The following is a 15155-nucleotide window of genomic DNA, read 5'->3' as shown; positions in this document are numbered from 1 at the left end:
GTTCTTAAAGATCAGATTATAAAACAATTCATCATTCTGATGCGGAAGCCGTCAGCTGAGTGAGAACTAAGTGTGTTTTTTATATGTTTTTTAATGTACTTTTTAAAAAGTCTGTTTCCGCCCTGACCTGTGTGGCTCAGTTGGTTGAGCATCATCCCTTGCACCAAAAGGTCGCCAGAGGTTCGGGTTCCATTCAAGGCACATGCCTGGTTTGTGGGTTTGATCCCAGGTCAGAGTGCATGCGGGAGGCAACCAATCGATGTTTTTCTCACACAGAGATGTTTCTCTCTCTCCCCACCCTCTTTTTTCCTCTCCCTCCAAAACCAATAAAAACACTTAAAGTAATAATAATAAAAAAGTCTGTTTCCATCAGAAACCAGAGCTTATCTTTTCTTAAAAGTATTTCTGTACTGAGAAACTACTATTGGTTATGATTTGTCTTATTTAAAAGACATAGGTTTCAAGGAAACACACTATACACTTAAGAAACAGCAAAACAAATGGAGTTGGATATAGTCTTAAGCACGAGTTACTTTTGCAATTCTCAACCAAATTCATCAATATTTTTGCATTAACTGCATGTTCTATGAGATGTGATTTACTTATGGTCTGTGTCAGTTATGTCTTGATGAGTTAAACATTTTACCTGGTTGATTGCTTATTTTCTATTTTTCCTGTTTGTTCAGTGATATTGGGATTGGTCAGTCTCAAGACGACAGCATCGTGGGATTAAGGCAGACAAAGCATATCCCAACCGCATTGCCCGTCAGTGGCACCTTGTCATCCAGCAACCCTGACTTACTGCAGTCACACCATCGCATTTTAGACTTCAGTACTACTCCTGGTGAGCACTACCCATGCTGCTTTTGTTTAATTGCAACCATCTCTTTTCTTCTAATGCATCGATGATAGCGCTGTACGTATCTCTCTTGGTTTGCCACTGGATTTATCAGATGCTTAGTCAGGGTGCACCTTCGAACAATTGGAACCAGCTCTTTTTTATTCTTCAGACTACTTTGATACAGCTGTGGGCAAGTTAATCTCTCTGAAATTTGTTTTCTCTTTCCTAAAATGAAGGTGATACATACCGTGCAGGCATTACTAGGTCATAGGAAGTAAACAGAATACAAGGCCTATTTTAGGTCAGCTTAATAATGAGCTTTTCCGTATATAATACAGATGAACTTTAGATTTAACTTTTTTACTTTTTGCTATGAACTGATGAGTTTGCATTTGTCTGTAGATCATGTGTTTATCTATAGGGGAAAATGCGTCCTTGCAGATTATCAGCATGTGGACTGGTTGCATGTTTGAAGAAGAGCTATAGTAAATGAGAGGGGAAATTTTAGCATTCTCTTTAATAAAGAGGGTTTTTTTAAATTTTGTTTTCAGATTAATTCTCTTAATTGTATTACCATATATTAAAATCCTTTCTATTTACATATGGCTTTTCTTTCCCCCAGACTTGCCAGATCAAGTGTTAAGGGTCTTCAAAGCTGATCAGCAAAGCCGATACATCATGATCAGTAAGGACACCACGGCGAAGGAAGTGGTCATTCAGGCCATCAGGGAGTTTGCTGTGACGGCCACTCCTGATCAGTATTCCCTGTGTGAGGTCTCCGTCACACCTGAGGGAGTCATCAAACAGAGAAGGCTTCCAGATCAGCTTTCCAAACTTGCTGATAGAATACAGCTGAGTGGAAGGTATTCAATATCTATCTTTTTGGATTTGTTTACCCGCCCCTTCAAACCCACATCAAAGTCTAAGAGATGTACACTTTCAAAGGGTTTTTTAAATGCGTAAGTACCTCCCAGCCGTCTCAGTGGTTGACCGTTGACCTATGAACCAAGGCGGTCACAGTTCAATTCCAGTCGGGGGGCATGCAGGATGCAGCCAATCAATGATTCTCTCTCTTCATTGATGTTTCTGTTCCTCTCCCTTCCTCTCTCTGAAATCAATAAAAACATTTTTTTCCCCAAAAAAACCTTTCTTTTAAAAAAGGGGGAGGGGGGTAAGTATCCCTGCAGATTAAGAAGTTTTCCCCCTTCACTGGGAATTGCTTTATCAAAGTAAATGCACACAGTAGAGTTTCACCCTCACAGGGATCTCTGAAGGACTTGTTCAAAGCAAGGGCACTGTGGCCTGCATGTTGTTAACTGTACACCAGTGTGCAAGCAATAACTTCTCATGCTTGCTCTTTAGGGCCCTGGGCTGGCAGAATGGTAAAGAAAGACTGATGTAGAGTCACAGTTCTCACTTATTCTTGGAAATGCGCGTTCAGAAAAATGCTTTCTCATAACATTCTATTGTCATTTGCTCCTGCCTATGTGCCTCTTGTAGGAGCTTCATTTATGTAGGCAGAGACATCTATGACAATGTAATTGGCTCATGCTGTGTATTGTATGTTATATTGTGACAAACACTTCTTAACTCTGGCACCAAACTTTAGTTGCTGCAAGCTTGGTCCGCTGCTGAATAAGTGCTTATGTAACACATGCAATTTGCAAGAAAACAATGTACATGATTTTGTCAGTCCTTTGAATGGTATTTCCATTGATAGATATATGTAATTTGTATTCTCAAAGCATAGATTAGTAAAAAGTTGAAAAAGTAGTTAAGTTTTGACTCTCATTTAATGACTAGATTCTGCACTGACTGAAAATTAACATGGTTCCAAAGATCACATTTTTTCCCATGTTACTCACCATATGGAGTGTTTCATTGTACTTGAATTTTTCATACATCTAAATCCTGATAAGATTCATTCAGAACTCGTTTTCTTGTTAACACCTATAACCTTCTACTCTTCTTCACTTTTACTTCATTGCCAACCCTGCCACTAGCAGGTAGTTTCTTTTATTTGGAGGTCGGTTTTTTCTCATTATTATTTCAATGTATGTTGATATATCTATAACCATGATGGAGTGCTACAAATCCCCATCAAGGTGAAGATTCATGATTCACATTCATTATTCAGGAAAGTTAGAGATGGAGAGATGTCATGGGCTTCATCAGTAGCCAAAATCAGCATGTCAGTGGCCCAGGGTATGTGTTCTTTGCCATGTTTTCTTGGCAAAATATGCAAAAGACCAGTTTGGCAGAACTCCCTCTGTACTCATTCTGTTGCTTCTTTTATGAAATTTGACGTAGGGAATGCATCTGTTTTAAAAAAATCAAACATCTGGATTCTATTTTCAACAAGTTGCTTACAAAACAAAAGGAGCACTATCTCTGAGTTCCTGCAACCAGTATTAATTAGTCATTGATCTTTGGTAGCCTCTGTTTCCTCATACGAAAAATAGGAGTAATGTCTGCCCTACTTACTGGTAGGGTTTTTGTGAAAATCCGATATTTAACAGTTAAAATCTTGTTTTAGCTTTGTTCTACTTGTTGGATCAAATAGGGGGGAAATAGCTTATAGATTTTTTTTTGGTATTTGAATAACTAAACTGGGATTGATTCAGTATGAACCTATCAATAGCCACAGATTCTCTCTGGGAAAGTAGAACCATGACCTGTGTCTGATCTTCCCGCTTCCTCCTTAGAGCCTATTCTTTTATTTAAACTGAAAATTTTAGTTTAATTATTTTCAGCAAAAAAAAAGGTAAAATAATATAGAAATCAAGGAAGGACAAGAGAAAAAGGAATTACAACTGGTGCACACGAAAGTCCATGTGATTTGTTAATTTTCATCAATGACTTCTGAATAGGTGGTTCTATGATCTGGTGACTGAGGCAGCAACTACATTCTTTTTTTTTTTTGTCCTCACCAAGGATATGATTTTACTGATTTTCAGAGAGAAAGAGAGAGAGAGAAACATTGATGTGAGAGAAACCTCGATTGGTTGCCTCCTGTATGCACCCACCCACAACTTAGGTATGTATCCTGACCAGCAATCGAACCCACAACCTTTTGGTGTACAGGACGACACTCCAGCCAACTGAGCCATCTGGCCAGGGCAGCAGCTACATTCTTACAGTCAAATAATTCTTCTGTCATTCGATTCAGTGTTCTTTCAAATGTTCTATAAAAAAATAGCAGTGTTCTTTTAAGGAATATCATGAGACTGTTGCTTAGGCTTTGAATTCTATGTTTTTTTTATAGATATTACTTGAAAAACAACATGGAAACAGAAACCCTTTGTTCAGATGAAGATGCTCAGGAGTTGTTGAGAGAGAGTCAAATTTCCCTACTGCAGCTCAGTACTGTGGAAGTTGCCACACAACTCTCCATGCGAAATTTTGAACTCTTCCGCAACATTGAACCTACTGAATACATAGATGATTTATTTAAACTGAAATCAAAAACCAGCTGTGCCAACCTGAAGAAATTTGAAGAAGTCATTAACCAGGAAACATTTTGGGTAGCGTCTGAAATTCTGAGAGAGACAAACCAGCTGAAGAGGATGAAGATCATTAAGCATTTCATCAAGATAGCACTCCACTGTAGGGAATGCAAGAATTTTAACTCAATGTTTGCAATCATCAGGTAAGAGAACATACTTGTCTTAAGATTCAATTCACTTTGCAGGTTAGAAATATATATCAAACCAGGAACACCATCTAATTTGTCTAAGTGTAGTCATTTTTTAATTGAATTATACTGAACAATTCTTTTTTTCGGAATCTGGATCCTGATCTTGAATTTTAAAAATTTCCTATATGCTGATTTGGAGCCCAGAAAATTTATATCTACTTTTTTTTTTTTTTTTTTTTTTTTTAGCTCTGTAATCTTGGGAAAATTACTTGAACTTCTCTGAACATCAGTTTATTTCTCTGTAAAATAACAATTTGCTAAAGAGTTATGGAGCAGATTAAATGATATACAGTAGTCCCCCTTATCCATGGGGAATACGTTCCAAGACCCCCAGTAGATGCCTGAAACCATAGCTAGTACCAAACCCTACATATGTTTTTTCCTGTACATACATACCAATGATAAAGTTTAATTTATAAATTAGGCAAAGTAAGAGGTTAACAACAATAACTAATAATAAAATAGGACAATTATAACAGTGCTAGAGGCCCGGTGCACGAATTCATGCACGCGTGGGGTCCGGCCAGCCTGCCCCGATGGGAGCCATTTGGGCAAGGCCGGCAGCGGGGGGAGGGACTGCGGGAGGTTGGCCAGCAGGCCCCGCCCCCAATCGGGGTTAGGGGGGCAGATCAGGGGGAGGGGCCGCCCCCTGATTGGGCCGGTTGGCCGGCCACAGTGCACGTCATAGCGACTGGTTGTTCCAGTTGTTCTAGTCTTTCCAGTGGTTCCGGCGTTCCGGTCCCTTGGCTTTTATATATATAAATACTGTAATAAAAGTTATGTGAATAGCTATGAGGACATTAATAAGTGAAATAAGGGTTACCTAACACAAGCACTTTGATGCTGCAACAGTTGATCTGATAACCCAGAGGGCTACTAAGTGATTAACGGGCAAGGGGCGTATACAGCATGGCAGGCTGGACAAAGGGATGATTCACGTTCCGAAGAGACAGAGCCAGAATTTATCAGATTTTTATTATGCTGTTCAGAGCAGCATGCAATTTAAAACTTATTGCTTATTTCTGGGATTATTTCATTGAATATTTTTGTACTGTAGTTAGCCACAGGTAACAAACCATGGAAAGCAAAACAGTGGGTAAGGGGTGGACTGCTGTAATGTATGTGGAATTCCATCAGCCAGCACAGTGCAGATGCCCAGGAAATGTTCATTATTTTTTCCTTTTGATTGCTTAGATTGAGGCTGGAGGAAACTATAAGCTGAAACAATTTATATTGATGTTGATGGTGATTATTAAATTAGTCATTTTCTCTGTCTAGGAGTTTTACCATATTCTCATTGTTATTATGGCTTTTGTTTTACTTTATTACTGTTAAGATGTTTGGCCAGTCTGTTATGTGCCAAGCACTGCTCTATGTATAAAGATAAACAAGGAAACAAAATTCTGTCCTCATGATACTTTCATTTTAGTGGTTTTGCTCATAGTAAACGTATCAGGAGGGTACAAAGGGAAGAAGAGTAAACAAAATCCCCTGATGCTGATCCTGCTTCCATCTTCCATTCTCATCACCTGGCGTTAGTAATAGTTTCTTAGGAATGTTTCTGTAAATTGTTATGTATAACTAGGATACACACAAAGGTGCTATATGCTAATTTAATTTTCTACCACGTTTCCTTTTTCCCTCTTAGTGGCCTAAACCTGGCACCAGTAGCAAGACTGCGAACCACCTGGGAAAAACTTCCCAATAAATATGAAAAGCTATTTCAGGATCTCCAAGACCTATTCGATCCTTCCAGAAACATGGCAAAATATCGCAATGTCCTCAATAGTCAAAACCTACAACCTCCCATAATCCCTCTATTTCCAGTTATCAAGAAGGATCTCACGTTTCTTCATGAAGGTAAATGCAAAGTAGAGGATTTCTTCCCTCACTTGCGGAAGCATAGAATAAACGTCAGGGATTAAGAAGTACAAACTGGTGGCTACAAAGTAGTCAAGGGGATGTAGGACTGTAGTCAGTAATATTGTACTATGTGTCTATGGTGCCAAGTGGGCACTAAAGTTGTTGGGAGGATCACTTTATAAATATATAATCATTCAACCACTGTGCTGTACACCTGAAACTATAATAAAATAATATTGAATGTCAACTGTAATTGAAAAATAAAATTTAGGAAATACAATTTTTTTAAAAAGAGAATAAACGCCAGTGATTCCCTTTTTCTCCTTTGCCAACTGTAGGAAATGACTCAAAAGTCGATGGACTGGTTAATTTTGAGAAACTAAGGATGATTGCGAAAGAAATTCGTCATGTTGGCCGAATGGCTTCAGTTAACATGGACCCTGCCCTCATGTTCAGGACTCGGTGAGTGTGTCAACTTCAGTGGCACATGTGGGATTAGAGAAGGTTGAGTTTAGCTAATAATGAGGGAAATTTGAATTATTTATATTTGTAGCTTGGCAGAAATTCTCTTAGGTCATGCAGAGAATCTCCACTGAGCTCTAATGTGGAATAAATATCTTATTCTCTATCAACAGTATAAACAGTTTGTCCTTCAAACATTTTTCATCTAACATGAGGCACAATTATTTGTTCCTTATTTTTCAGAACAATTACTTGTAGAGCTAAAACTCATAATTGGTAGTATGAACTAAAATATGTAAATAACCCAAACAGCATCATTTCAATATGCACACGATGGATTTAGCTGTCAGCATAGTAAAAAATGATTAATCCCATGAAAGAGAGAACAGGAGTCAGTCTCCTTTTAAAACAAAAAATTACAATACATGTGTCTTTTGAGCCACATAAATATTTCCGGTCAAGTTGTGTGTGTGAGGTGATTATGCAGTTTAATGTTTGTGGGCTTCTTATACTGCTTATTCAGAAGTCTAGTCCTTTCTTTCTGAGCTTGTGATCTTTCTGTCTCTTTCTACACCCATGCTTCAATCTCCATGGCTCTCACTTACAGGAAGAAGAAATGGAGGAGTCTGGGGTAAGTGGTGGAAACTTGCATACCCACACCCAGTTCTTATTCTTCTCATTGCATTGTTTTCTTACCTGCTGTATTTCCTGATGCTTTGCATTTTTTTCTTAACCCTCTTGCTCTAGCAGCATTTCAGTTGGCAAACTGATTTCCAGTTTAATCTGTTGGGGCTTTTGCTTTTGAGGTCATGATCCATGAGAGCTTTGAAATGATTGATGATTGTTCTGGGGACTGTAGGTCAGACATACTTGGAAGCTTTCAGAAAGATTTTATATTAATATAATTTCTGTGTTTTGAAATAGGAAAAGCCTAAAGTGGGAGGAGGGGGGAGGGGATGTGAGATGGAAAAATTGTGCAATTTTAATTTCATTGCACAGATATTTGAGAAGTAAATATATGTAATATAAACGCTGCCCCTAGGTGTTAAAACTAAATTTTTTACAGCTCAACTAACTACTGTTTTCATTCTATAAACCAACTCTTTTGAAAAATAATTCTTAACAATTCATGTGCTAGTTTCTGTACACATGTTTACATTTGCATGACCATTTTATTAACAATTTGACCATATTACTTTAGAAACTCACTACATTTAACCCAAGAATAAGAAAGTAATTGTAAACATTTAGCTAATTTTTTTAAATCTATGTAAAACATCCTCTTTAGGAGAAATAAATTTAATGTAAATCCCAATTATAGCGGTGTTCTTGCATGAGCTCTTACATATAATTATATTATTATTATTTGCTGGCTTCTATGAGAGGACTGCCTTGAATGAAAAGTAGAATTTCCTAGTTGGCACAGAACAGGCACCGAACCATATATATGTATGTGTGCAGGATTCTTCTTTAACTTTAAAAAAATGTAATTCCTATTATTCTATATTTCTTTGTAACAGCTTACTTACCAGAACAAAGCATGTGACCTTTGAACATAGAGTATTTTTCTAAGTCTCGGCACGTTTCAAAGAGATAAGTAATCCCATGCTAGAGTGAGCTGCATATCTACCTTTTCGTCTTCCAGGTCCCTCAGCCAGGGTAGTACAAACGCAACAGTGCTAGATGTTGCTCAGACAGGTGGGCATAAAAAGCGGGTACGTCGTAGTTCCTTTCTCAATGCCAAAAAGCTCTACGAAGATGCCCAAATGGCTCGAAAAGTGAAGCAGTACCTGTCCAATTTGGAGCTAGAAATGGATGAGGAGAGTCTTCAGACGTTATCCCTGCAGTGTGAGCCAGCAACCAACACATGTGAGTGTTCCCTTCAAATGGCTGTGGGATCTGGGGGGATGCAGGTGTGTTTCCTGTGCGATGGTGCAGGTGGTGACAGAGTAGGGCTTAATGCACTGGGGGAAGTAGCAGCCTGGACACTTTAAATGCTACTCTTGAATACCATCCAGCACTGCCGTAGGCTAGGCCTCGTGTCCAACTGGGTTAATGTGGGGAGGATGACACCGGAGACTTATTTAGGGTGCCTGTTGTTTTGGTTTCATCCCAACACAGCCAGTATGCAGGCAGGGGCCACATGTGTGATGTGTCTCCCATTTGCATCCCTTATATTCTCACATAGATACCTCCAAAGTGAAGGACAACCTGAGAGGGGTGAGGGGCCCACCAAGTCTGAGCAGGGCCCAACTAGGTATGCTGGCTGCCCTTTATCCCCTCAGCCCAGACAGAACTGGGCATTATGTTCAGCTACCATGGAAAGCAGTAATTCTGCTACACAGCAAAGCACAACTCAGACTCTAATGTGAGGCGTCCCAGCTGTTAAAAACCTGGCCAGGCTAGAAATGGGGGCACTTTTCATTTAAATCTGAATCTGTAAGACAGAGGCATTTTCCATTTAGGACATGTCTGGGTCTTGTATGGGCAAGTTTGAAAACACATTCTGTAGAATATAAATGTTATATTTATATTGAGAAAACTCGAGTTCTTAGCTTTACCCCTAATATTCTAGAAGCTCTGGGCCTCCTGATGAGGCGCTTGTCCTCTGAGGTCAGATTGGTCTGAGTTCTCGTCCTGTCTGTTCCTCAGCCCAGCAAGGTCACCTTAGGCAAGCTACTTGAGCTCCCTCGTCCTTAGCTCCCTTATTGTGTACATTGCAGGAAGTATGCATATGTAATTGAGTTGGTTTTAATATTAACACACGATACATACAGCATTTAATTGCCCTGATAAATTGGTTTGCTTTCTGTCGGCTATGGAATTATACACTTAGTGTAACACTCAAGCAGTATCGGCTGCTGTTAGTCGACATAACTCTATCCCTTAGAAGAAAGAATTTGATAGTAAAAAGATATATTTATTAAGTAAAAACTAAGCTTATATATGCCAAGGGCTTTCAGGCACCATTTTAGAAAAATAATTTCTAACAGTTTTCCTATTGTAGTTTTTATGATATACTTGTGTTGTTTTATATGCACACACATGATGTGTTAAGCTATCCATATTTTTCTAATTTTATAGGTTCTCCCCTTACCCCCTTTCTGTCCTTTGTGTAGGCAACAGGAAAAAAAGATACACGTTTTAGTATTCTACCTGCAGAAAATGCTCATGCAGTTCTAAAATTATCTTGTATGTAGCTATTAACTTCTTACATTTCTTGTTCTATTTTCAAACCAAACAATTATCAGTGCCTAAGAATCCTGGTGACAAGAAGCCTGTCAAAACTGAGACCTCCCCAGTGGCTCCAAGGGCAGGGTCACAGCAGAAAGCACAGCCACAGCCCCAGCAGCTGCAGCCACCACATAAAGTCAACCAAGGACTGCAGGTTCCTGCTGTGTCCCTTTATCCTTCCCGAAAGAAAGTGCCCGTCAAGGATCTCCCACCCTTCGGTAGGTGATAAACTCATGTCCCCTTGTGGTGCTACTCACTGTCATGTTTTTCAGATTAGGGGGAAATGCTTGTCTTGGATAACTTTGTCTAATACTCTTGAGTCTCCCCCTGATTATTATCTCTTAATAAAGCATTGGTGTTTAGTAAGTTAAACTTTGAATCAGTGGAAGGTACTGATTTTACAGAGTATCTCATTTAATCGTGCTCTTCACTCAGGAGGGTGACCTTTGCTCATGGTGTCTACTCAGCAAGCTCAAAAATATCTCCATACAGCCAAATTATTTTATGAATAAATATATGAATGAAAGAAAACAATGTTAATAATTTTTTTTTAAAGTTGCATGTGGAAATATGTCTGCTCCTCATTCCTTTGGGAGCAGGAATACCTCCATAACATGCTACATGAAAGGAGTTCTCAGGGCTGCCAACCTTACAGGAGAGGTTGAGTAGTAGTATATTTCTCCTACATAGAATAATAATAATAAAAAAAATTAAAAAAAGAAAAAAGGATAGCACCCAGCCTGTATGGCTCAGCGGTTGAGTATCGACCCAGGAACCAAAAGGTCATGGTTCAGTTCCTGGTCAGGGCACATGTCCGGGTTGCAGGCTTGATACCCAGTGGGGGGCATGCAGGAGGCTGCTGATATGTAATTGAGTTGGTTTTAATATTAACACACGATACATACAGCATTTAATTGCCCTAATAAATTGGTTTGCTTTCTATCGGCTATGGAATTATATGAGTCTCTTGCATCATTTATATGCCTATCTCCCTCTCCCTTCGATAAAAATCAATAAAAATACATATTTTTTTTAAATCTTGCTTTCAAAGTGATTTTTGAAAAGATTGTATTAAAACAACATCAAACACATGAGTTAAAATGAAGGATTAGATCTTTGTTAAATTTCATTGTTTCCTTTTTAATGAATTCTGTTAAGAACATTAAAACTAGCGTTTTACTGAGATAGTTTCAGTATATAATGCTTTCCCAAATATCTTTTGGTTCTTCAAAGTAAGGTAATTGAGAATGCCTCATAATATTTACTTCGTAAAACATTTTAATGTGACTCTGTCGCTAAATTTTTTCCTTTCTTTAAATCACCTTATATTGGCATATATTACCCTTTTTTTCCCACCAACCCTCATTTTACTTGCTCACACTTGACACGAGATCACTCCCTTCTGACTGTCTGTCAACCTTCCTCTATGGTCTTTTACCTACTTTCTTGTGTCGGCTTCTCCATTCTCTTTCATCTATTTATTTGAGCAAATATTAACTGAATGGAATTCCTTAGAGCTCTTTTATTTGCTTTTCTTACTGCTTCCTTTTAGCTCTTGACTCTTGACTTTTCTCCCATCATTCCACTTCACCTGAGCTCTAATACAACCAATAACATCAAAATACCTATTTCCAACTCACACCTGACTTCTTAGTATTAAATATTCTTTTTTTATTGTCTAACATATTGTTGAATAAAGATGGTGATTGCTTTAAGATTTAGACCCAAAAACGGTCCATCTCTAGACTCTGGCAGAGGTCAACCAGAAACCAAACTAGGGCTATCTTATGCCTTCTTTAAGCTTGCTGTCTATATTGTGAAGAGTACAAAGACCATTGAAATTGTAAATAGCTTGAATCTAAATGTAATATTAAATCTTAACACAAAGTTTTTTAGTTATTAATGTTATTTTTTTCAGTTTTGAAAATACATATTTGTTTGTTTGTTTTTTCTCTTAAAGGCATAAACTCTCCACAAGCTTTAAAGAAAATCCTTTCTTTGTCTGAAGAAGGAAGTCTGGAACGACACAAGAAACAAGCAGAAGACACGATATCAAATGCGTCTTCACAACTTTCTTCTCCTCCCACTTCTCCACAAAGTTCTCCAAGGAAAGGTAGATTAAATTACTTCTTATTTCCCTTTATAGCAATCTATATATTTCAGCTCTAATAGATTTCAGAGTTATATATTAGGTCATTTTTACATTGTAGAGTCATCTAAAATGATCTAATATATAACAACCAATGGGTTTTTTCTTCTCAGTTTACAAATTTGGAAGACTTTTTGGTATGTTTACTTTTATAGTAAGTAGCGTTAAACTTATACTAGTAATTACATAAAGCCTTCGAAAAATAAATTTAAATGTTTTATTGATTGTGATTGTGGAAATAATTCTTTTTATACTAAAAGTTGTTCTAACTTAAATATGATTATATAACAATTACAGAGTAGAAAGCTTTAAAAACATAAGAAAAACTAATACCTTCCTGATTTATTTTTTCATTGTATTAACATGGGTCTTGATTACCTTCTTTGTTTCTACATCTTTTTATTTTTAAAAAGATTAGTTTTTAGGCAGTCAGTCTCTTCTTAAGTTGATGCTTTCTTATATTAGAATAATAGATCTGCCACAAAACCCTCCAGGTTACTTTCTCTGCCCCCCCCCCTTTTTTTTTTCCCTTCTCATATATATCAAAACTCATACTGAACAATGAGTTCTGGATTGCAAAAGAGGCTTTATTTTTAGCAACTGTCTACCCTTTCATTGAATGGGTATAAACTAGTAGTAAATGGCTAAGAGAGTTTTCTCTAGAAGGAGACCAAGAAGATTAATAAATTGTGAGATTTCACTGAATTGACAAATACCTCTTCTGCTTTACTTTATAGATATTTCAGACATCTGTGCGTTTTGTGTGGGCATCAGCCTCTACTGTTCTTGTTAAACGGATCTATCTGAATTCTTTTCTCGTCCTGTTGTCAGGTGGCAGTGGCAGTCAGCTGAGATCTTTTGGCTCCGGGCAGTTGGACTTAACCAGTTCCTCCTCTTCTCTTGGAAGTGAGAACAGTAACAAGAATAACAATGCACCACGGACCTATGGGATAGGTGGGGTTTATAGAACCAAAGACGGGTGGGAAAGAGGAATCATCTCAGTAAAGGAAAATGGGAGCATTCCTCTAAATGTCAAGTGCTCCATCTGAGTGATTATTTTCTAGAGATTTTTTTTTTTTTAAACAGACTGTTTAGGGAAGGTTTTAGACCTTGTCTGTCAGCACTTTGGTGTGGTTTATAAAAAGACATTTCCTAGATGAACACATTAAATCTTACCAAGACCTGTGCAACCTTTAAAAAATAAATCAGGAATTAACAAGTTACTCAAAGGATGGGGAAGTAGGATTTAGAGAATAAATGAACAACATTGAGGTATCCTAGATTTAACTTTTTTATCAGGTAAGTGGCATTGAAAAATGGCATTGCATACATATAATCATGTAAAGTCAATATTTTAAGTAATATGAGATCCTTAGTGATGTTGTAAAAGAAAGGAGTACTGAGAAAGAAGATTTGGGTTTGTTTGTTTTTTATTAAAATATCAAGATATTTTTTGTGACTTTCAAAATTATTTTTAGCAACAAAGGCAAGTTAAGGGTTGTTCAGGTCAAAAAACAGACATCTTTTTAGACATTTTAAAGTGATGGTCTAGGGAGAAAATGGAGATTTGTACATTACATCTTCTAAAACTACTGGCTTTTATGCGATTTGTCCAATATATTGTTAATCTTAAAAAACCAAATGACAGAAACCCAAAGATTTTTTCCAGGTTTTATTGCTTTTTCTTATTTACCAGCTTAAAATTATAAATATTTCCTGTTGAATTATTCTATGCCATAAAGTTCTAAAAACTGGAAACAAGATTACTGACTTTGCAGTTTGCAAAAAATATACTTTAAAATCTGATCATGGTTATTCTTCATGGTCTTTTATATAGACTAACAATAGTTGAATTTGTATTTAAGGGAGCTAAGAATAGTTGACCAGCACCATGATTTCTGCCTTACTTCCTGGATCATATAGCAGTATTTTCTTTTTCCCTCTCTAAACTTTCAGTAAGCAAGTCAAGCTTCATTTGAGTATAAATTTACTTTGTCTTAGTCACCTGTTCTCCAAGTAAAATGCATTTTTCCCCACTCTAGTGGTGATAGCTTTGGCCTGCATTTGGTATTTGCTTCTCTTTGGAAGACTTCAGTTTTATGTTATAAACCTATAGCGTCTAATTAATGTGGTTGTATTTCCCATGCAGGCTATACTCTGGCTCCCAGTGGTACTGTGGATAATTTTTCAGATTCTGGTCACAGTGAAATTTCTTCACGATCCAGTATTGTCAGCAATTCTTCCTTTGACTCGGTGCCCGTCTCGCTGCATGATGAGAGGCGCCAGAGGCATTCTGTCAGCATCGTGGAAACAAACCTAGGCGTGGGCAGGATGGAGAGGAGGACCATGATTGAGCCCGATCAATACAGCTTAGGGTAGACGCCTTTTCTTTAGTGTTCTTTTACATCCTGTCTTTCATCTTTTAAAAACAAGTCCTTTTTCTAGATGTGTATTTCCATTTGTTTTGCATAATGCCTAAGAACTTTTCTCCCATCCCAGTTACTAATTTTCACAGTATCTGGATTAGTAAGTACCATGTTATTTTTGTTGTGCTTTTCAGAGTTAGCTTTATTTTTATTGGAACATAGTGATTCTGTGCTGAAGGCAGAGGGTGACTTTCCGATGCATCTCAATTCTTTTGTATGAGCTTTGCTCTTGAAATAATCAGATTATATTGAGCTTTTTAAGGACTGTGTTCCTTTATTATAAGCAAGTACTTACTCTTTCCCGCTACATTTATTTGATGGTGATGACAAGGTGAGAAAATTGGTCATGGCAGAAATGGCCCCATTATAGTGCATAGCAATTCAGTGGTGCTTTCATCTTCTCCCTGGGGTGAAAGAAAGCCCCTTTCTAGGAAAAGGTATTTTGGTCTTATCATAGATGTATCAGTTAACAGTCTTGCTTTT

General features: G+C 37.6%; 1 protein-coding gene across 10 annotated transcripts in view; it reads left to right on the top strand.

Moving 5' to 3' along the window:
* The window catches only part of RAPGEF2 (Rap guanine nucleotide exchange factor 2), a 249033-nt gene that overhangs the window by 227550 nt on the left and 6328 nt on the right, over nucleotides 1–15155 (top strand). For 5 of the 10 annotated variants that reach the window (XM_080673715.1, XM_080673711.1, XM_080673712.1 and 2 more), the window contains 11 exons: nucleotides 687–844; nucleotides 1464–1704; nucleotides 4107–4490; nucleotides 6187–6398; nucleotides 6740–6863; nucleotides 7471–7494; nucleotides 8509–8732; nucleotides 10115–10315; nucleotides 12058–12210; nucleotides 13078–13200; nucleotides 14396–14621. In XM_080673715.1, coding sequence (XP_080529841.1) covers nucleotides 687–844; nucleotides 1464–1704; nucleotides 4107–4490; nucleotides 6187–6398; nucleotides 6740–6863; nucleotides 7471–7494; nucleotides 8509–8732; nucleotides 10115–10315; nucleotides 12058–12210; nucleotides 13078–13200; nucleotides 14396–14621 — 2070 coding nt within the window. The remainder of the gene's footprint in view (nucleotides 1–686; nucleotides 845–1463; nucleotides 1705–4106; nucleotides 4491–6186; nucleotides 6399–6739; nucleotides 6864–7470; nucleotides 7495–8508; nucleotides 8733–10114; nucleotides 10316–12057; nucleotides 12211–13077; nucleotides 13201–14395; nucleotides 14622–15155) is intronic. The other 5 variants (XM_080673714.1, XM_080673720.1, XM_080673719.1 and 2 more) reach the window with 2 other exon arrangements.

This window comes from Plecotus auritus, assembly GCF_963455305.1.
Source record: "Plecotus auritus genome assembly, chromosome: 6".
NCBI lineage: Eukaryota > Metazoa > Chordata > Mammalia > Chiroptera > Vespertilionidae > Plecotus > Plecotus auritus.
Note: the sequence above shows the minus strand (reverse complement) of the source record. Positions and strands in the feature narration are given on the sequence as shown.